This window comes from Convolutriloba macropyga, chromosome 5 (genome assembly GCF_964194025.1).
Source record: "Convolutriloba macropyga chromosome 5, txConMacr16.3, whole genome shotgun sequence".
NCBI classification, from domain to species: domain Eukaryota; kingdom Metazoa; phylum Xenacoelomorpha; order Acoela; family Convolutidae; genus Convolutriloba; species Convolutriloba macropyga.
Window position 1 is genome coordinate 32324269 of NC_134472.1, and position 24036 is coordinate 32348304.

The following is a 24036-nucleotide window of genomic DNA, read 5'->3' on the forward strand; positions in this document are numbered from 1 at the left end:
AATATCACTAATACGAGCACGACTGTTCGGTACGAAGAATTCTGAAGGAAATGAAGTTACATTTGAACAATATCTTAACAAATCAGGTGTAGATGGTCTCAAATCAATCATAAGATGCCCATATGGTTGTTGTGTAGCGTCATCATACCATTGTTTTAGTTGTTTTCCCAGACCCAGTTGTCTTCCCAATGTATCAATTTGCTGCACATCTCTGGGTGATTTGAACAAAACAATGTGAGTAGTCTGAAGCTCGGCATCACGTCCAGTTTTATTTTTGTGGAAGAGATTATGTTTGATATAAACACAATTTAAACTTCGATGTCTACCGGCTGTCGCAATTTCGTTGAATTTTTCCGACTTGGAAAGAATGTCTAATGAGTCATCGAATATAAGTAAATGTTTTGTGCCGTCAGCTGGTAAGTTCTCAATTAATTCAAAGTCAACACCCTGAATGAATTCTATGCCTGCAATTGATTGCATCATTGTATCGTAAATTGTCTGAAAGTGCTTATAAAAGTACAAAATTCGATCAAACGAGGGTTGAAAAGTTTTCATTTGCAGCATATCATTAATGAAAACAGTTTTCCCAGATCCGGAAGGCCCAACAAGATACATCAGAATGCGTTCCTTTGTTGATATAATCTTGTTCATTTTATGCTTTGGGATTAGGAAGTATGTAACCTACAGCACTTGAAAGAATAGCAATCCAAACTGTTCGTTCGTCACAAGTTCTAGCAAAAATAAGGTTGATGATTGAAAAAAGAAGAAGTATTAATACAACTAAGCACTGGAATATTGACAAAAAAGCTGTTCGAGAGCAAGTGCGTCCGCAAATTTTCCAAGGAGGTCGCTCCTGATTGTTATTATCGAAACTAAAGTCAGCTGCGTGATTGTTATGATCTGTCATTAGAGTGCAACTGATTTTTGTTCGTGTTTAGGAAATAATGATTCACACTTTGATTGAATGGAATCGTGCTGAAAATTTCAGAAAACAACAATATGCTAGTCCTGTTATATGTCCCAAGAAACAAAAGTTAAATTTTGAATTAAGGAATGAAACCATGTAACAGTACCCAGGACCAATATTTAGATTTGTTTTGAGGTATCCCGTTGCATCATGAAATGTGGCATGTAAACGAAAAATTTTCGACCAATTCAAAAGTTTTTCTAACTTTGAATCACCAACTCCTATTAGACCTCCAAAGGGAGCTTCTCTGTTAATTTTATCTGGATCTGCATTTCTGTCAAAACTTCGACAGACAGCCAAAAAATAATTTTTCCTTTTTGTATTTCCAACAAAAAGTTGACTGATTTCTTTTTCGAACTCTACAATTTCCTTAATATTCATATCAAGCAACTGTTCTGAAAGAATTTAATTCAAAAAGTGAATAAATAAAGACATCACATACATTATAAAAGTTTACAATTACTTCTATGCACTTTGCGATTTTGTCGGGTTTTTGACTTTGTTCAGCGCTGAAATAATTTCATTGCTCATTCGATGTAATTTCTGCAACTCCCCAATTCTGACAGAAAGGAAGCATTTCCTTCTAAAACTGTCCTTTTCAGTCCCTCGAGTGAAGAGCTTGATGCTGAAATAACATCGATTCGGATCATCTTGGTAAAATGTTCTGGTCACACATATTTTCGCCTAGCAGTCTCACTCAATTCCCAGAACACATCGAATTTTGCTTTTTCCTCCACATCAGTTGGCTGGAACAAAGTTTCGTCAATCATCAACTTTGCAGTAACTTCTGAGGGTTCAAATTGTAGTGCTTCTTTCAACATCTCAGGTAATTTTTGGATGAAAATTTTCAATTCCCAGACCGACAGCATCAGAAACTGATGTAGAACAAATTCACCTTCGACATTTTCGCGAAAGACTTTCAAGTGGGTCCAATTCGAGCTTGTGTTGATAGTCTCCTCTGGGATGCTGATTTGAAATTTCCGGTTGCTGTATTCTTGGAAAGACCAAAGGTTGTTGTTTCCTTGGTGATCCTCATTTGGTTTGCAAACAGTGTCCTCAACTTTCACGTTGGTATCGGTAAACAAAGAATATATGCTTTCATTATGATAATCAAACTGGGAGGAAGGAATAACTGGTTTTCCCTTATGGTTTCGTTTGCGGAAGGGGAAGGCGTAGGGTTTTTTGCTGTCAGCTGAGACTGAACTTTGATCCATCTGTGGCGTGTGAAGTAAGTAAAAGATGAGTTTTTAAAGAAAGAAAGGAAGAATTGAATAAATAAGGTAACTGAATATTGAAAACGAAAAGCAACAAATGAATGAATTATCTTCAAGAAAGAGCTTTATAAATCGAACCAATACAATTTTAGTAAGAACGAGAATTATTGCGACTTCGTACCCAATGAGATCATGTAAAAGCAGTCGTAACCAATGAGATTTGAGTGTTCATCATGACGTAATAGTTATGTCATTTCTATTTTTAGTAACATCACGTGACGTGACAATTTATGTCACGTGAGGGAGAATTTATCAGTGAACACAAGCAACTGTTAAGACCTATATTGGAGAGCACTTGTAGTTCGAGAAAGGAACATTTTGATGAAGTGGTTGGTTCTCATCATTGTCATTTTCCTGGATAGGAGGAAGAATGAGGTCTTGGAAATTGGGTAGATCGAAGATTTGTGATTTTGTAGAAAATGTATCAGCATGTTTGGAGAACATGTCTTCTACCCACCATACACCGTAGTGATTTATATCACGAGAGTACGGGAACAAAATACCTTTGCAGTCTTTCAGTGGATGAAATCCTTGTTCTTTTCGAATTCTCTCAACGGCTTGAAAATAAGTGGGGAGAGAAAGTACTGAATTGTTGACTTTTTCTTCGGCTAAGTGGAGGTTATGATGTCTAGCAGCCTCTAAAGTTCTCCACAAATCTTTCGGAAGTGTTAAGCTAGTAGTCTGTGTTTTTATCGTTACTCTTGTGCAATCCACCTCAAAGGATAATTCGGTGTTGTTATCAGTTACTGTTGTTCTAAATTTTGATTCCTCTTTGTTGGGAACGAAATCTAAATCAGAATGAAATGTCGAAAGAAAAGATGTTGAAGGAAGTAAAGGAAGTGTTGGAGTATTTTGCATTTTTTTATGACCACTGATTTTCAAATGAGACAAACCACAAAATGAACAGAGTTTCTCGGTCCTAGCTTATTTAAACATAGATTATACGAATGATATGATTGGTTAAAAAAATTCATTATAGTAAAACATTTTTACAAAAAAAAATTAATATAAAACTTTTACATAAAAAAACTTCAAAAATTGAAAAATGGAATAAAAGAAAAATAAAAAACCGCAAAATTTGCATTTTCTGTTAAAAACCTTATGTAAAAAACCGCATTTTTGAAAGAAATTTATTTTAAGTAAAAACGATTTTTTTTCCAAAAAAAATTACATTAAAAAACTTCAAAAACTGAAAAAATGGAAAAATAGAAAAATAAAAAACATCAAAATCTGCATTTTTTGCTAAAACCTTATGTAAAAAACGACATTTTTGAAAGATATTTAATTTAAGGAAAACAATTCTTTTCAAAAAAAATAATAAAAATTTACATGCAAAAAACTGCAAAACTGAAAAATGATAAAATAGAAAAATAAAAAAACATAAAAATCTGCATTTTTTGTTATAAACCTTATGTAAAAAACAACTTTTTTTAAATAAGAAATATTCTAAAAAAATTAGCATTTCTATAAAAATAATTATTTTTTTAAATTAAACTCAAAAATTCGAAAAAAAAATGAAAACTATTTTTTTTTCGAAAACTAAGAAATGGAAAAAAAGAAAATTTCAAATTATACATTTTTCATCAAAAACCTTACGAAAAAAAAGACATTTTTCAACCAAAATTGATTTAATTAAATTTAAAAAAAATAAATTTAAAATAAAAAAATTTACATAAAAAACTTCAAAAATTGAAAAGTGGAAAAATAAAATAAAAAAAAAACAAAAATAATTATTTCCTTTCAAAAAAGTTTAAGTAGATAAGATTAGCTGAAGTGCATTAGAGCGGATGCATTTCCTTGGGGTAATTACGATAATTACCCCTGGGTAATTACGATAAGATGACAGGTCTATTGTTCTCACTCTCTTTTTTAGGTACGTCTTTGGAAAATTGATGAAAATAGGCTATAGGTAATCTTTATACATAGGTACGTCCTTTTACCCCCCCCCCCAGCTCTGCTCGCCTACTACTACTCGACCCCACTTTTAGTGAGAGAAGTATATGTCGAAAGGATTTGTTTTTTTTATATAAATATTTATCGTAGAGAGTTGTGCGTGGTATCATGAGAAAGCATGTCCAGCGTATAATATTTAAATAAGTTTTTCTCGAATTTCGACTTTTTGTGGAGTTATAGAGGTTTACACTTTTGTGAGCATCGGCTAATTTTAGCAATGTTTGTTCACCTTTTAGAATTTTTTGTGTTCAAATTTTATTTGGTTTTGATCAAACAAATTCAAATGTGACCAAACACGTTATTGTTGTCATTTTCTCAAAAAGTGACACGGAGTTACTGAATCTATTAGTTTGAAATTTTTGTCTCAATATTTGATAAAAAAACCCATTTTTTACAAGAAAACGAGCCCAAAATTAATTATTTTTGGTAATACTTCCCGAAAGCACTGCCATAAATCCTGTTCAAACGATCAAATAAACTACATCGAGGGCTAGTTGGACCTGACCTCTACTATCTGGAAATTTTTCCATCCAATTACAATCGAAATAACGTTATTTTGTTCACCTTTAGCGCAACTTTCAGTCTATTTCAAATTTTTGCATGGTTTCAAACAATTACCTATTAGTTAGAGCCGAGCATCGATAGTCACGCCAAAATTTGTCTCATTGTGGTTTTTACAATTCTTAAGATTTAGATTGTATTGGGCGTTGTGTTTTTTGAAGATCTCTTCTCACTTGCTTCCACTTTTGATGTTTAATTTGATTATTTATTTGACAAAATGTTTGATACCTTCGAGAAAATTTTTCGACTTTCCAGTCGACGGTTTATGGGTTTTTACGGCTTCGACAAAAAATGTTTGCAAAAACAGCTTTTCCTTCGATTTTTGTTTTTGCTAAACTGAGAGTTCCTCGAAGAGTATCTCTGAGTCTCAATACTGACCGCTCTCATTGAATTCTTAGCAAGGCATAACTAAACCTATTTAGCGTTTTCACTTGATAGCTAAAGTTTCCAATGAATTTATCTCAATAAATTTTTAGTTTATACACTAAAGTTTCAGTGGAGTGTTTTGAGTATTTTGTGCGCTTTTTATGTCGTGTATTTATTTGCAGTAAAGTTGATACTAGTGCTTTGGGTTGATAGATTGTGTATTATAAGACTTTATGGTTGTGTTTATAAAAAATTGTGATATTTTATACGACTAATTGTTATCTGTTTTGTTGTCTTGTCTCATAGTATCATTAACTGCAAGTGCTTTCGTATTTTATTTATAATTGAACAAATCTGATGGTCTTTTCACTTGATAGTTCAGTATTTTAGGACTATAACACTAAACCATCTTGCAAAAAGACGGCGAATTTTTGAATTCTGCGTTTTCCTTGTTGTTCTCTTTTGTCGGCTTCTAACTTAATGCCAGATACCATCTCCTTTCCAGGAAAGCATATGTGAATCAGTTCAATAGTTTCAGATTTCATCTATCAAATAGCAATAAATTTGTGATTGCCTTTCGCAATTATAACACATTTAGTTTTGGGCGAAAAATGAAGTTCTCTCTATAAGTTTTTCCTCCTTTTTCTTATTAATTTAGCAGATTTAGTCTCAAACGTTTAGCTCACCGTCAAAAATATTCGTTATTGTTACAATTTTACTTGTCAAGTCACTAATTTCCTTGTTGCAATTCAGAACCTGTCCTGCCTTTTTTAGTTTTCTAATTCATCGTCTTCTTTGATTCATGTTACGACCATCTCAGTACGCGCCCAGATTTCCAAGGGCGACTTCAAATGTGAAATCTACCACTCAGCAGCTCAATTTGTCTGCGTGAAGTCAATTGTTACTGCATTTATTAGGTATTTTTAGGTCATTTAGGTGATCAATTAGTTGAGCTTTCATGTCTGAACTCACTCAGTTAAACTCACTGTGTACCCACATACTAAATTCAAAATGAGAATTAAAAATTTAATTGAAATTTAATAGATCTCGCCCAAGCTAGATACTTCTAAAGCAATGTTACTCGGTATATTACTTTTTGAACAATGATTTGAATATGCTAGAATTTGAATTCAGAATTTCATGTTTGGTGTCTGGCAAAGTTAGCCTTTCACTTGATAAATTTTATTGACTTGAATTCTTTTTGTTCAGCCATAATTTTTTATTCAGCCATGAATCTCTTTGTTCAGCCATGTCACACCTGTGTGCTTAATTTCCGAAAAAAAACTATGCTTACAAACGCTAAATTTTAGTACACTTACTCAAACTCTTACAACCGGGGATATAAAAAATTTTACGGGTCAAAATTGACAATTAACACTGTACCTGGACTAAGCTTGGCTCTGACTTTGTGAAACCACTGATTGCACAGAATATTGCTCTCAGGTTTCTCCAAATCCACCACAAATATCAACAGTGAGTATTTGTCAGAGTCAAATTCCGTGTCGTGTTGAATGACCTCAAAGTTAACAGTGTTGTCAAGTTCTGAGAGCAGCTTGGACTTTGAAAGCCACGCTTCAACTGATTTTTTCCCACAGTTTTCAACCCCAGAAATAATACCAACTAGCTCTGCTTGATCACCTTTTCCTTTAAACGACTTCAGCTGAAATATAAAAATATAATTCATTAAGAACCTTAATGGGTATCATTGCAAGAAAATACAGCAATCCAAATCAGAATTTCCGTTTGTTGTTTATAGAAACTAGAACTTCTGAAACTGTTTTATGTACAAAATATGTTAATAACAAAGAGGTAACAGTTCGGTGTCATTTATTTGGAATTTTACGGCAACGAGCTGCAATTGACAGCGTAAAAGAATCAACTCAAAGTAGAGTAGATTTCTTAAGTCTCATTGCCTGGGAGAAACTTTAAAGTAATTACGCCCGTTTAAAAATATACTTCTCGTAGCTTCGGATTAGTAGCTAACATAAATCCTCCACTTTTTCTTCATTTGGCGTCGAGGATTGATAATTTCGATGCCACAAAGTTTATCAAAGGAGCTCAAATGAGCTTCCACTCCAGTTGTTTTTTTTTTATTTATTGACTGACGCACTGAATATTTGAAGCCCTTACTTCTCTTAGACGTCAGGCATTCAAAGGCATTTGAGATATTACTAAACGTGATTTTTACACAGGTGAATTTCTAAGAGTTGAGCAGCAAATGAAAAGTTGAGATAAAGGATTATGCTAATTTTCGCACCGTCGAAAAATTTTTGAACAATAAGAAAACTGAACTTTTGCCGGCGTTCTTTTGGAAAGCAACATAGTAAATTACATATAGGCAGTCCGATAAAACCAAAAAAGACATCTAATTATGGCTGATGTTAACCAATGTTCTGAAATGGATGTCAAACGCAACAAAAACTTTTACGAATAAGTTGAGCCAATCTTTATACACTATTTGATCTAATCATCCCACAAAACAATTCAATTAGACTATTGTTCCCATAAATTTTAACCAGATCCATTTCCTAAGTATGTCCAAGGAATCTACTAATGTCTCGTTTCAGGTGTCCCAAAAAGAACAGTGAAATTTAAAGTAAACAAGGCGGCTCGTTAATGTGCGTTCACACATGATGTTCCGACCCGAGCTCATCTACATTTTTGACTTAATTGTCAACCAAATGAAGAAATAACAAAAATAGATGTTTGCGTTTAAAACAATCGTTACAGAACCTATCTACTAATTGAATTACATAATGCCATGCCTTATTACAGCGCCAATGAGATCTGACCTTACAGAGACTACGAGACAAAAAAAAACAAAAAAAAATAGCAAAAACAAAAACTTCACGGCAAAAACTGAATATCTAAATGTAAATCAAAGAGTAACAACGTCAAAATGCAGTCAGGTAAAAACATAACTACTCAAATTTAATTGTCCCAACTATACAGCGGACGGAAAGTTTTGTTAAGGAGATTATGTTACGATCAATGAGGCGAAATTCAAGAATTAATCAACATTTTTTAAACCAAGAACTTTCAAAAGTCTTAAAAATCATTAGCTTTTAACTAAATAATCCATGATAAATTACCAAAAAGTTACTACGAAAGCAACATGCTTTGTCTTTGGGTAGTTTAAGCTTTAGATACGAACTAAAGAAAAACCTAAAAAAAATTAGAAACGATTTGCGAAAACATAAATTATTGCTACCATTAAAATCATTAGCTATTATCTGAATATTATGTATTTTTAATTTAGTTCTTATTTCTACTATTCTTATTCACCTGCAGGAATTATACTGAGAGATTAGATAAGTTTATTTGGGCCATATTTGTAGACCATTAGGATCTGTCACTACGCGATTGTTCTGAAAGAAGAGAAAAAGAAGCGCAAAAAATGACCACTCAAAAAACGTTTAGGAAAACGCATATTGTCTAACAAAGCATGGGTGAAAAAAATATCAGTAGATATGTTGTTTTTTGGAATAAAAGAAATTGGTTGTGATCTCTCATTGATGAAAATAAGTTACAATTTGACGAAAAGAACAACAAAAACTAAAAAGTTTGAAAAATGTTTGAAAATGTATATCATAAATTTTAAGACTAAAGGCTATAAACTGACTAACAGATTCGGTTAACATAATTAATTCAATCCTCAATTAGAAGCCTAAGAGACTTGTCGGCAATTTACGGCTACCTAACGAACAACAACAGGCAAAAACAGCAATTTCAAAAAAAAAATTGAGCGAGAAAAGTGTCGAAGGCATTAAAAATGAACTTTTCACCAAAACTTTTCTATGCTCAATTAATGTTTTAACATCAATGGAATTCCTCTTTCTTATCAATGTAGTTTCAAAAAAATCAAATAGGAACAAATACATTAGAACCACGAAACTTTTGAGAAAACTGGTAGTATCAACGCCATTAATTTCATTAGCTTTCAACGGAATCCACTAAATACGCTAAATTATGCCTCCATGGGACAACAAATTTATTGGCCAATGATAATTGGTCAATAAGACCTTACAACAAGTTATTGAAGATGAAAAGAACAACAAAGTCAGGCATCAACTAAAAACTGAGTAGAAAAGTGCCAAAAGAAAGTGTCGAAGGAATTTAAATCATAAGTTCTTCTGTGAAAACTATTAGTATTAGGATAATGTGATTAGATTTCAAAAGGATCCAGAAAAGAAAATACCCGAAAATTTTTTTAAAAAATTTGAAAACTAGTGGCATTGAAGTTTTAAAACTAATAGTTAGAAGAAAAAACCGCTAATCAGATCATTTTTGGCTGCATTAGAAACAAAAAGGGATCCTGTAAGTACTGAGACTCAATAAGAGTCCACGAAAAAAGTTTAGGATCAGTTAATGTTCAAAAAAATTTTCGAAAAACTTTTTTAAAAGTCTTAACAGGCATTAAAATCAAAAGCGTTTAACGCAGGTCAATAACTATGCTCAGAAATAACACAATGGCAGGAAAAAATTGTTTGCCATGCATAGATAATCAAAAGGAGATCACAAAAAAGTCTTAAGACTAGAAAAACAACAAAAACAAAAACATGCGCAAACCAAAAGTCAGTAGAAAAGTGCGAAAAGAAAATTTCGAAGCCATTTAAACCATTACCTTTTCTCTGAAAAGTTTATCTGTGATCCACTGAATGTCTTTTCCAAGCCAATGTGATTAGAATAAAATTTGAATAATGTGTATAATATTTGGATAAGGTGATAAGAGTTCAAAAGTAACCAACGATACGAAAACATGCATTTTTTTTAAATTTTGAATTCATGTGTTATTGAAGTCAAATAATCAATAGTTAGAAGATAAAACCGCCAACAAAATTTATTTTAGTTTCAATAGAAAGCAAGTGGATTCTGTCGATACTGAGACTGAATAACAGTACACGAAAATTTTTAGATTAGTTAATGTTCAAACTAATTTTTCGAATTTTTTTTTTTAATTCTTAACAGCCATTAAATTCAATTAATTTCAACGGTCAATAAATACGCCCAAATATGCTTCAATAGGAGTACGGGGACGTTTGTCATGCATTGGTGATCAATAAGACATCACAACAAGTCTTTTGACTATGAAAACAACAACAAAATCAGGCACAAACCAAAAATTCAGTAGAGAAGTGCGAGAAGAAAATGTCGAAGCCATTTGAAACCAAGCTTATCACTGAAAAATTTAACTGTTATCCACTGAACGTCTTCATTGAAGCCAATAGGAGCTGTCAATAGGATAATGTGATAAGATTTCAAAAGTAACCAATAATACGGAAATATCCGAAAAAATTTTTAAAACTTTTTGAAATCTTGTGTCATTAAAGTCATATTACTAAAAGTTAGAAGATAAAACCGCCAGACAAAATTTGGCTACAGTAGTACGGAATATGGTGCTGTCATCACAGAGACTGACTTACAGTTCACGATTAATAAGTTTATGATTGGTTAGTGTTCGAAAAAAATTTCAAAAAATTATTTTTAAAGTCTTAACAGCCATTAGGTGTCCACTCAAAGCACTAGATATGTTCACTTAAATCTCATCACGTAACATATTGCACTATTAGGCAATGAGTCCATGCCATTAGACTCCAAAAAATTAGCAAGACCTCAAAAAAAATTCAAAATTTCATTTAAAATTACGAAAACTCAGAGTCGAATTTAAAAAAAACATGAGCAATTACTTGAAAAGGATTTTTTTTGTTCATCGGGCTTCAGTTGACTGTAAAGGAGGTTTGTAATTAACGGAACCCCGATATGAAAAGTGACTTGTCTCCAGGTGACTTAAAAAAGCAAAAAAGTAGAAAAGTTTTATAAAAAAAGAGCTCTCAAATAGATTTCGAATTTTTTTGATATTGAAGCTCCCTATGAGACCAGAACTAGTTTTTTTTATTGCCTTTAGTCTATTAGGAACACGAAATTGGTCCATTTTTCGGCATGAAATTTAAGTTTGAAATATTTTATAGAAAAATATCTTAATTTGAAGAAAGATCACACTAAAAGTGAACAAATATCCCATGTTCACACAAAACTTCAATCCTCGATAACTCCTCGAAAAAAACAAAAATCAAAAAAATCTTAATTTTGAATTCTACGCTGGACCAGCTTTTTAATGATACCACTCACATTTCTCTGAGATGAATATATCGATCGGCCAAAATTGACTGAACAAAAAACCCATTTGAGTATATAGTTCCTCCCCCCCACAAGTGGGTCGGAACAATAACAATTTGAGAACAAAAATTAAATGCTATGAAGAGTTCATTTGGTCGTTGACTTGACATTTTTTGAATTAATTGAGTAAAATCAAAAACATTTTATCCGCAAATCACCAAAACCAAAGACAAAAAACTGCATTGAGAATGAGATCTTTATTTCACATCATTTTGTAAACACTGATGTCTTTCAAGTAATATAGCTTTATAGTTATCTATCTTGGGTGGTCTCTAAGGAACTGCAATTATAGTATAAATTCTAAATTTACATTACACAAGCGAGTGCAGAACTCATTTTTATTAAGTGAGGTACGTGATAAACCCTCCAAAAACCTATCAAACAGCTGACCCCAAAACTTAATCAAAAAGCAGTAACAAATGACTCCACGCACATAAATTTAGCTTTTGAGTGGTGAAGGTCACCGAAAAAATGCTATTAATGAACAGCTATTAATAACACTAACAAACCAGATCTAGATTTCTAACGGATTTCTTTTTACTTAAGATGGACAACCAAAACAGATTAAACAAAATTCCGTCTCTGAGTGGAACGTTCATTGAGTAACAATTATACGTTTCCAGCGTACTATGATGGCATCTTACAATTGTGTAAGTGTTCCATCATTTAAGGTTACTAGCTACTTCCACTACCACTACCAGAGCTATAGTAAAAAAAACATAGCTGGCAGATTGCCAGAAAATAGCCGCAATAGATTCGTAGATCGGCAGTCTAAAAAAACAGACCAAAAAAATTCGTTTTTTCATTGAAGGCTGATCTGTTATATTTTGATTGACAATCTGTACAAGTTATTGCTGCCTCTATTAGCTGATCTCAAAAACCCTTCATTTAGAGTGACACACACCCATTTGACCTTATCTCTTTGAATTAAAGTAAATAAAAGTCAATTTCAAAGTGAGGAAGTCATTTTTGAGAGTGAGGTAAGTCAAGTGTGACCAAAAATTTAATCACGCGCATGAACAACAAAAAACTCGCTCCACTAAGAGCGAAAAATGACGTCACACATGCAATTCAGTTGAAATTGCATGAACGAATGAACAAAAAGTGGCTGTGACGTCATATGGTCGTAACAAAAATCATGACGACGAAATAAAAAACATAGCCGGAAGAATTCCGGAAGCAACTCGAAGCGTCAGAACTGCACTAACAAAACGGTAATTGCAACGGAAGCCACTACCTTTTGTATTAAACCATTAACTCACTACGTCCCCAGGTCTGCTCTAAAAATTGGTGAAACTTAAACCACTGTCAACAAGAGAAACAAAATGCAGCAAAATTTTATATTATTGAAACTTTTGGTAAAGTTAAACAATCCAAAACAATTAAGGTGGTAAAAAACAGATAGTCTGAAAAAGCTGACAAGGTTATCAACAGCCCTCAAATAATTCATGATTCTAATCTGAAAAAGATCGCGAAAGCAGACGGCAGATAATAATCTTTAGAAACTAAGTTAAACCTTTTCAAAAAAGAAAGCTCAATTTTAAGAATCAGAAAACACCTTTAACTACACTTCTAATCACTGCGATTAAGACAAAAAACAACACACACCTGTTCCTTCTTTTACATAAGCTGGACAACATGATTTCATACTAAATCAAAAATAAAATTGATCATAGAAAAGACAAAAGCCGCAGAATTTTCAAAGGCAAAAATCGTTTTAATTAATACCAAGGACGGAAGAAAGCTGTAGTAATTAGTCATAAGTGGACATTTTGGAAAAAGCTTGCTATCAAACTCTCAGTACTGCCTTATGTTGAACGAAATCAATTGCAAACCAAAGAAATGACGAAAATCTAAGAAAAAGCTGAAATCATTTATTTTCTACAACTGAAAAAATCAACATACCGAAAATAAATGTAGGTGCCAGGAAAAAACTAGAATCATACTAACTTGAGCGCAAATATGGGCACAATGTAAGGAGCACCGTAACAAAAAGACAATCTTAATTCTTGAAAGTTGAAACTCAAGAAAAACGAATACATTTCATTGTTCAGCATTCAAGACATAGAAAAGATAACTAGCCGTCCAGTACAAAGATCTATTCTCCTGAAGAGAACAGAAAATAGGAAAAAGCAGAATTCATAAATACGAAAAATTGAAACATTCTGCAAAAAAATGGTCAAAAAACTTTTAAGACTGCAAAATAAAAGTTTTAAATGTTTTTAAATATGAAGTTTTAAATATGAAAAAGTTTTAAATGTTTTTTCCAAAACTTAACGCCAACAAATGATTGAATTTTTATTGAAACGAAATTAAAGTCCCTCATGTTGCACAAAAAAAACTATTTCTAGCAATTACAACCCAAATACAAACGAAAAATTGACGAAAATCGGAAAAAAAACTACCAAAATCGTATTAGCATATGTACAATTTTATGAAACAAAATTACATCGAGGTAGAAAGAGGCGTTGAGCATAGGAATTATCAAAGAGAAGTTGGCATATTAACTGATTTTTGACAAAAAGACGGTTAAAAGATCCAAAAATGAAGAAATTAATACTATAAAAACCAAAAATTAACTAAAAAATCAAGAATTATGTGCCAATTTTCAACTTGAAACGCATTTTCAGGCTCTGCAAAACACTGTGGTATCAATTTCCGAGGTTGACATTTCAATATAGTATCGAATAAAATTTATTTCTACAAGAAACCAAGTTAAAAGCAAAAAAATTGGGCCACGAAAAAACGGCTAAAAACGGTCATCTATATGTGCAATTCAGTCAAAAACTACTTTTCAAAGTCAAAAAGTCATTCACTAAACGCAGCGCATGATCAAAAAACTTCTCTCGCTTAGCAAAAATCTGTTCACCAAGACCGCTTTTCTCACTTTCGCTTTTAGGTCAAAATGCCGCGTGAACAAATCTACTTCCTGTAAAAAAAAAAACATAGCCGGAAGAATTCCGGAAACGACTCGAAGGAGAAAACTGACCATCCTAATGACTAAACAACTATTGTGAACCCTGAACCTCCATAAATGCCATAAAAAAATTAAGGAAGAATAGAAACAGCATTCAAAAACAAATTGAACAAAAAAACTAGAAAAACTTAAGTATAAGGAAACAAAAAGCCGAGTAAAATTCCTTCCCAATTAGCGCAATGGAAAGCTTGTAAAACATTGGGCAAGTAATATCAGCCTAAAAAACTTGTCAGATTAAAAAAAACAAAACCTTCAAAAAATAAGAAAGATGGTTTTAAAATGTCTCAATTTTTCTGTCAATTTTTCTCAGAAAAAAGTGAGTTACACCAAGAAAACTTTAGTCAAATGGTATCTGAAAATTCTTTAAGTAACAAGCTTTTATCCAAATCCCACTTAAAGCATTAAAACATAAAGAAAACAGGCAAAAAATCAATAAATTTCGTCTAAAAATCACCAAAACTGATCAAAAATCTACAAATTAACATTCAACTCAAATTTACTATACTTTTGGCTACACAACTAGGACAACTATTGTGATCCTTGAACCTCCACAAATGCCATAAAAAAATTAGGGAAGAAAAGAAACGGCATTCAAAAACAAATTGAACAAAAAACTATAAAAACTTAAGCTTTTTTTAACTTGAGTTTTTTTTTAATAGTACAAGAAAACAAAAAGCCGAGTAAAATTCCTTCCCAATTAGCGCAATGGAAAGCTTGTAAAACATTGGGCAAGTCATAGTAGACTAAGAAACTTGTCTAAGACTAAGAAAAAAAGAGAAACTGCAAAAAAAATAAGAAAAATGGTTTTAAATTTCTCAATTTTTCTGTCAATTTTCCGAAGAAATGAATGATTTAGACTAATAAAACTTTAGTCAATTGTTAGTTGAATAAGTAAAAAGCTTCCATTCAAATCCCACTTAAAGCATTAATACAAAAAACAGGCAAAAAATCATTAAATTTCGTCTAAAAATCAGCGAAACTGATCAAATACATCCAAATTAGCATTAAACTCAGAATTAACTACTTGAAACCTTCAATTCCTATCAAAACAAGCCTAAAACTAATACAATATCATAATCAAACCTCATAATCATCATAAGTTGCAAAAAACTGCTTTTAAAAGCCGCACGTGAACAAAAAAATTCGCTCGCTTAGAGAAAATTTTTTCACACATCAATTTTTCGCTCTCTCAAAAACAGCGGTATGAACAAAAACCCCTCTCTTTTCGCTCCGCTCTCAACTTTTGTTCAGCCCCAAAATCACTCCAAATTTTTTCACGCGTTTCATTTCCCGCTTCAAAAATCACTCCAATAAAATTGAATTAAAAAAAAGGACTTCTCCAATACTCCTCTTCGAGTCGTAAAAACCGAGAGAAAACCAATACTCCTCTTCGAGTCGTAAAAAAACCAAGAGAAGGCCAATAATAGCCCCAGCTATCGCTGTGCGGCTATTAAAAAGCAAAATGAATGTAAAAACCAATTATAATTTAAAAACTGCTTCCCCGAACCTCTCATTTTCAATATCGACTGCCAAAACTGTTGGCAACCAAACCACGATCGATGAATGCCTAAATACTTCAGCAAGTTGGCTTTTATTTAACAAATGTCGCTTACAAGATGTACAAAAAATTTTCCGGCAACCATTTTGAAAATGTAGTTAGAAAATACCTTAGATAATTCAAGCATTGGGTTTAGGTTAACATTTCTAAAATGCGGCAGCAGTCACTTTAAAATGAAACAAATCTTATGAAAACGGTGTTTCCGAAAAGAAACATAATTTGGAAGCAAACATAGAAAACTGAATATTTTTTTGGCTTCCGTTCGCTCAAAGAATTCCATCTTCTTTTAGCACCTCTTGTGACACTGAGAATCTTGAAGAAATTTCAAGAAAACTTATTAACCAGCTGTTTGCATTCTATACAAGTTTTTCAAATGTCAAACTTTTGGAACTCAATTTTGTAAAGAAAAGCGAGCTCTGTAATGCATAACTCTTTTCAACTTTTCTGCATCAACTAGACATGAAAACATATTTAATAACAAAAACCAGTCAGGCTCATTCAAAACATAAACTTATCGGTGGATGAAATTTGAATTACGTTCAGATTTTGTTTAATTCACAAACCAGTACATCGTCCAAAATTTTCAGCAAGGATGAATAATTTTTAGAATGTCGGGTCCTGACTTCGAGACTTTTAGCAAGTTGGCGCTCAAAAGGTGGGAAAATTGTGACCTTGAAAACTCATTTTGAACGTGCGTCTCCTATCTCCCATCGAATCGTTTCCGTTTGTGCCCCCCCCCCAAGTACGTTATGCGCCCCCAGTTATAGAGCACGTGCTATTACATAGTAAATCATTATGTACAAATATGGCGCGTGCGTCTGGGGGGTAAGAATATGCGCACACTAGGCTGGGGGGCGGGGGTAACAAACGGAAACGATCCCTCCCATCAATACCCAATAGCTAGCATGACTAAAAAGTACTTCATCTTCAAAAATTCACAAAATTGTACGGTAAAAACTAGCTAAAAAGGGGTTTACACATTTTTGACGGCAAACTCAAAAATTCAAAAGCTATTCAAGCTAATCATATACCCTTCATTGATATAATATCTGTGTTAGAGCACGCATCTTATCCAGCTAGTTTGCTTGAATAAATTTTTGAGAAATTTTTTATTAAGATACCTGCAGTTTCAATTACTCCGGCCTCTCTCATGAATTTTTTTTTACAAATATCTTCAAGGAAACTTCAAGTCACATAATTCAGCCTCTTCTACAATTTTTTCCATTTTAAGAAAAACTGGGATTGACAAGAGGATTTGGAGTGCCCCATGCTTCAAATAAAAAATGTTCCCAAGTTCAGCTACGTTTTTTAACAAAAATTAACAGCACAATAATCATAAACAATACTTACGAAACTCTTCATTTCTGGCGCTTAGTGGTGACTCAATTGGTGTAAACTTTATTAGTAGTGGTGAAGCTTCAAGTAATCTTCACTGTCGCAATAACACAATACATATACCACGTCAGGCCTGGAGAGAAGAGCTGAAAGAGTAGCTTGGTTGAATTGTTCGCAAATGCAATTGTTGGTAGTTTGAGAATAATAAGCAATGAAAGAAAGTCAAATAACTAACATGGCTACAGTAATATATTTGGCTATTGAATATTGCACGTTTTATAAAGCAGCTGTATTCTGAAGGACACCAAATATACGAATAAAAGCTCTCAAAGGCAATAAGTTACAGTAAACAAAGGGCTATATTACGCTAAAGTCCAGAATTTAGAAAACATCAATTTGATAATCAAAACTTATGTTTTGTTACCAATTGAAAATTGACGAGGTCTGTATTAATAAATAAATAACAATAAAAACAATCAAAACGTCATTGAACTCAGCTCTGAAGATATAATTGCAGATAGAAAGAAGACAAAATTGCGTTAAAAAGCGAGAATTCTTATGGAAAAGTTAGGCAGGATATATTCAATCATTGCACTCTGAAATATGCGAAACATTACAAAAAGCAATTAGCACAGTAAATAAGTACAGAAAAATGCTTATAGATGAAACAGTCAGCACAGGAAATATATATCTTTCCTAGATTGATACAGAAAATATTGAATTTAGTTATTCATTAATTAACCCTAAAACCTTATTTAGCTACCAAAACAGGATTCAGCGCTTCCGTACAAAATTATCAATAGCAGACCCGGATATATTCCCATTTGAGGTTTGTCATGTTGATATTGACCGGCATGCAAAGTTAACGGGTTTGATTGGGAATGAAAATTAGGCCCTTAAAAAAACTGTATAAATGGGAAATCCTAACTTCCACTTTCAACCCTTCACCTGTTCAAATTTTACAAAAATAGATGGATGTTTCCCGAGACTGAACTTGTTCATTGCACATTGTTTAGTGAACAAACAAGCACTGAATGGAATCAAAGTAAAGTGATTTAGGGAATAAAAAGCCCTGGGGGTATCAGTTTAATGAAATCTCCTTATCAACACTCGATCCATCCAACTTGCTTTCTTCCCATTCTCATTATGCAAATCAGCCACTGAGGAAATTGAAGTTACAAGAGGCAAAACTGAGAGTAGCAGTGCACTTGGGTACTGAACAAGCGTAATAACATTTATTACAACCATAAAAAAAGATTGCTAACACAAAATACCATTTTTGCTATCATTCAGTTTCTGTGTTAAGCTATGGAGGAGATTAAAAATTCAATTTAACTTATATTTTCAAACTTCTCAATAAGGGCAAAGAAGAGGAACGAACTGAAGCTATAAACAAACCTCTGAATGGAAAATATGTACCTGAAAGTATAATGAATTCTCTAGAAACCAGATCAATCATCACAAATCAACACCAATCTCCCGCAGCAAAATTTCAAAATGAAAAGGTTAAAAGGTAAAAACTGTTTTCGTCCATTGCAACCTCTCAGAGGTCCAATCATTTTCCACCCCAACTCCCTTGTACCTTTCTGTTTCCCTTCCTTTTATTTGGACTTGAAGAAGGTTTGAAAAATTTATTGATAGGAGGCTGAGACGGCGACAACTCTTTCTGAATAGGCTTTGCCTCGCTTTCGTCTCCTTTATTATATCTGGCAATGTACTTGTGAATGTCAAATTTCCGTTTGCAACCTTCGAAACTCATCCAACGGATTTTACCTACAACTGGTCTTTCACCCCACTTGGGGGGATCGTGCACTCCAGCTATGGACCACATGACCCCTGCAAAGCCATTGGCATCGGCTCCGTCCAAACTGTAATGATCATTCAGATACAGAGCAATTTCAAGGGCCTCTTCTGGGCTTTTACTCCATTCTAGAATCTTCTTAGCCCAGTACATGCGCATGAATCCATGCATTTTGCCATCAACTTTGAGCTGGATTTGAGCAGCATTCCATAAATGGTCATGTGTTTCTGCATCCTCGAATTGCTGTTTCGTATACACGTACTCTCTTTGGTCATTTCGGTGCTTATCAAGTGTTTCCTGTGCCCATTCGGGCGCACCCTTTAGGTTGTCATAATTTGGATTGTAAAAGCATAAATTATCCGACATTTCCTTCCACGTTACTATTTCATCTATAAACTTTTTAACCGAGTCTGTATGTTTTGCTTCATACTTTTTAGCCTCAATAGTTGCTCTGTGAGCACTTAGCTGGCCATAATGAAGCCATGGGGATAAATTCGAAACTGCATCAACAGTTGGATCGTTTCTCTGCTCTCCGTAAATTTCCAGCACTTCACTGATAAACTTTTTCAACCTTTCCTGGCCTTTAGAGAACCCAGGCTCAGCCCAGGTCACATTTGCCACGGTTTCATCCACAGGTACGGAAACTCTGGCTTTCTCCCAATCAGTATCTTCAAACTTGACCTGACCTGGCACCGGGTGCTCTTTCATTTTGGGAAATTCAGTGAAGTACTCTGAGAACTTTGCTTCCACTTTTAAACGAGTCTCGTACGCTCTAGGTTCTTGCTTGGGCGACAGTTCCCAAACTGGAATTATATTGTGAGCATCAACTTGGTAAAGACAACAATTATCCATCTTTGCAATTTCATTTTTCAAAAGATCGATCTGAGTTTTGTGTGGTTTCAACGGACTAAAATCGCAAACAATGCCTTGTATATTGAAGTCACTCATAAATTTAGTAATACGCTGGTACATAGGTGTTTGGGTTTCCGTCAGAAGATAGAATTGAATTCCTAACCGCTTGCAATCAACTTCCACTTCTTTCAGACCTCCGAGTGAAAAATCAATAGCTCGCCGGGTAGCTTCAGGGCTTTCGGGATGTTTTGAGTTTAGTCCTGCCAAAACGTATAGAGGTAGATTGTTCTCGATAGCCCAGTTTTGTGCAAAAATTGCAGCCCAGTTATCTTCGATTCTCTGGTCTCTGTGTAAGTAGTAAGCCACGCCTTTGGACCCTGAGATGTCATTTTGGCCTTTACCTGCCAGAAGGCGACACCTTTTTGTGTTGAATGAAGTGTATTCACTGACTGAGCTAAAAATAGCCTTTTTAAGACTTTGCTGCATTGCACCTGGAAACCATATCAGCTTTACCGAAAAGTATGCCTTAATTGTTACTATTAAAAATGAATAAAAATGATTAGTAATAAATCCAAAAAAAACAATGCTTAGGTGACGCAGTGCAGTCTCAAATGGTTTATTTGAGTTGAAAATAATTGAATTGTTCTTTGCTTTCAAAAGGAAAGCAGTCAAGCGAAAAAAAAAGTAAATTCAAATTCACAGAGTAGCATGGTTTCCTCGACCTAATTTGAAAAACTATCGTAGCAACATCTTATTGCTTAAGCAGCAACTGTTTACAATATTTCAGAGGGGGCATATTCTTAACTCTGTAGAGAATGCGCTTTATTGCAGTAAACGCGATTGAATTTATTTTTGGCTCCTTATTTCGAGAAAAATATCTACTTTCATTCACTCCTCGTCTACGTTACATTTGATAGGTAATTGTCTTGTGATAAGCAACACTCGTTTATTTGTTTGTTTTCAGAAAATGATCAAAGTTACCACAGTAATCATAATTTCCGTTATTTTTTATTCGGGAAACCGTAATTAGTTGATATATCAATGAGTTTTCATAAGATGTGTCTCAATTGAGACTTCGTCTATTTGTGTTCGGCACACGTCAGGATGTGACAGACAAATCAGCTATTTTTTCACGAAACAGATTAAACAGACCAGAACTGAAGATAATGAGAAAAATTTTTTTCAGTTAGTTTTCGTAAATTAGGGCTGCCTTGATGTCTGTCTTAACTGTAAATTTATTAGCATAATTAGGATGTTCTGCATCGTTAAAAATTACTTAGTTTTTTGTTCTCAATCGAGAGCAATGTCCGAAATAAATTTTAGGATCCGAATAAGGATTGAAAATTCCAGTTCTAATTTGCATCAGAAAAATTAATTGAAATTTTCAAACCTTATTGTAAAAAGAACTCTCAATTCATTTCAATACCGACAAACTTTTTTTTATCTCAGTTCAATTTTTTGCGCACTGCCACAAACTAATACATAGTTTATAATTTGCTTATTGCGGCTGAAATATTTTCCACAAATCTTCGACAGTTTCTTAATGTTTAAACAGTGCACCTTTGAATTTACTTGGTGTCATCAATTGGTACAATTGTTTATTTTCCTGTGAAATTAAAAACTCAACCAAAAATATGACATCTGAAATTTTCGAAAGCTGCGCTGCCAGGAACAAAAATAAAGCACACTTGTTTGTTATAGGAAATGTTTATTTCCCAAAATAGAAAACTCTTCTGCCTTGTGCATGTGCTTGTTTTGAAAAACATCATTTTCAATGCTCCTTCTACCTCTGAAAAATTCAGATTGTTTCAAATTGTTCATTAAAAATACATCTAAAACACGTTCTAGTAAGAAAAAAGAGTAGACATGACAATTCTATGAAGTGTCATTTGATGTCTCCATTTTTCTGTTTTAAAATGAAAACAAGATTATTATTAAAACAAATATGACAAATGCATAGTATACAGACAAAGCTATGCATTAGGCGCACACGTGAAAGGTATGTTTCAAAAATCAACATTAAGTCATAACATACTGCACATTACACCCTATCAACACGATAGATAGGATGTCAGTCCTTTTGGTTAAAAGGTCTCACCAAGAATTAGCGTGATTTTTGAAAATACCTGACCTAACAAATAGTGAGTTATATGACGCTGCATACGTTCAAAATTGGTGGCATCTATACACTATAAACTTTGCATCGCTGCTTTTGCTAAGCTAGTTACTAACACCCGATAACAAGAATTATCAGCTGATTATCGTGAATTAGCGTCAATATTTATCCATCGACGAGCCGAAAGTCAAAGCAAACAAAAAAATCATTTGAATTTTTTTCATCTGTAACTATAACTTTCAACCATCAAAAGAGTAGCTGCCTATTTCATGCTACTAATGAAACATAAAAATAGCCACTAATTGTATTTTTGCTTGTGGAAACCATTAAAAAAGATTGCAAAGAAAGAAGATTGAAATAGGCTTGCAATTAGTGGTGCAAATAAATTCATTGTGTATTTTTCTATAATAATTCCAATTTACATTTCCAAAAATTTCTAGGAGCACCGAGTTAACCTAACATGAAAACTGCTTTCCCAGCTCAATTCCACTACTCGTCCATGATCTTGTTTCCAGAAAAACCTACTCAAAAATTCATTTGATCCACATCTGTTGGACGGCGAAAGCAAATGATAGCCAAGTAAATAATGAATTGTTGTTCTTCACTCTGACGTTTAAAACGCTTAACAAAGATTAATGCAGACTATTTGTTTTGCAATTATTTTAACATTTCTTTGCCGTAACAATCTTTTGAACTTACAACTGCTGTAAGATTTTGGTTGTAATTCAAGATGTTTGAGAGGCAAAAAAAAAGAAATTTCCAGAAAACAGTACCTAGAGAAAATAAAACAACATAAACTCGTTTTTACTGACAAATTCTGGCACGTAACCTACCTCAGATAAATAGCTACATTAAATTCACTAATCCTTAGTTTAAAAAATTTACCTTAAAATTATAAGACAGAAGAACTAAATACATTGGGTAAAAATTTGATATTTTTTGTCTCTCGAAAGGTTTCTCGTTATCAAACTAACTTGATTAATCGGCACGCAACTAGCCGACAACACGACTATTGTTTCCCATGAAGTCAAATTATAAAAGCAGATAATAAGACTCAACACAGTCTTCATTTTGAGGAGATTGGGCTCAATTTTCAAATTAATGTTTTCACCTATGTGTTCATATCATAATTTTAGACAACCTTCAAAATCATCTATCTGCGTTGATGATTGGGATCATCTATTTGCGCTGAAAAAACAGGGATCATGAAAAATTCCGAGAAAGAAAGGCTACCTTGTTGTACAGTTTCCCCATTTGTCGACCTCAAATTGTTGTCAACGAAACAATCACTTATTAGAGGGCCGAGGATAACTGCCATTAAGGAGAGTAAGTGACAAGACAAACAACAAAATCAAAAATCATCAAGCATTACTACGACCAAAATTCAATATCTATTTTGTCTTATTTAAACGAAAAATTCAAAAAAGAATAAGATGAAGATTTAACTAAATCAAATGACGATCATTTAACCAGAAGAGATATAGGACCTGTCATTATTGGGAATAATTTAAAAGTAGTCAGAAAACAAAAAGGGCAAAGTTAGAAACTACGTATACAGTTTTTAAAACAATTAATTTCGAAATCATGAAAGCAATTACTTATTACTTATTGACAGAAATTATTCAATGGCTCCACTTGCACATTCGTACAAAACCATTGAGACCTGTCATCATCCAGAATGTCGTAGGACTACAGAAAGAATCAATACAGGCTAAAATCAACAATTAATCTCCATTTTGCAAGGAAACGGTGTAGAAGCCTATAAGATCAAATTCTATTCACTTAAAATAAAGATTATAATCAGTTGCGCCTTATTTAAAGAACATTAATTTGATATATCATATGTCATTGATGTTCAATAAACGTGATGATCAGATAAGACAGCAAAAAAGAACCTCAAAAAATTGGAAAATGTTTAAAAAAATAAATTTCAATATTTATTACAAATTAAAACGCAATTAATGTAACAAAAATTGTGGAATACTTTTTTTCAAACGAAGAGCCTACTAAATCTAAAACTAACTAAATATTTTTTAATAAATATCTGTTTAAATTACCGACAGACCGCAAAAATGACATTTCCAGCCCAATTGGAGAAA

At 33.1% G+C, this 24036-nt stretch overlaps 2 protein-coding genes across 2 annotated transcripts in view; both read right to left on the reverse strand.

Annotated features, from left to right (window-relative positions):
• LOC142339332 (uncharacterized) overlaps nucleotides 1–17764 on the reverse strand; it is a 28899-nt gene extending 11135 nt beyond the window's left edge. The window contains exons 1-2 of the mRNA XM_075389307.1: nucleotides 17184–17764; nucleotides 6505–6781 (exon numbers count right to left, since the gene is read on the reverse strand). Coding sequence (XP_075245422.1) covers nucleotides 6505–6781; nucleotides 17184–17195 — 289 coding nt within the window. The 5' untranslated portion in view covers nucleotides 17196–17764. The remainder of the gene's footprint in view (nucleotides 1–6504; nucleotides 6782–17183) is intronic.
• An 820-nt stretch (nucleotides 17765–18584) lies between these two features.
• LOC142339331 (deoxyribodipyrimidine photo-lyase-like) lies at nucleotides 18585–20349 on the reverse strand. The gene has a single exon (XM_075389306.1). The coding sequence runs from the start codon at nucleotides 20305–20307 to the stop codon at nucleotides 18724–18726; it is 1584 nt and encodes a 527-aa protein (XP_075245421.1). The 5' UTR covers nucleotides 20308–20349; the 3' UTR covers nucleotides 18585–18723.
• Nucleotides 20350–24036: the final 3687 nt, after the last annotated feature.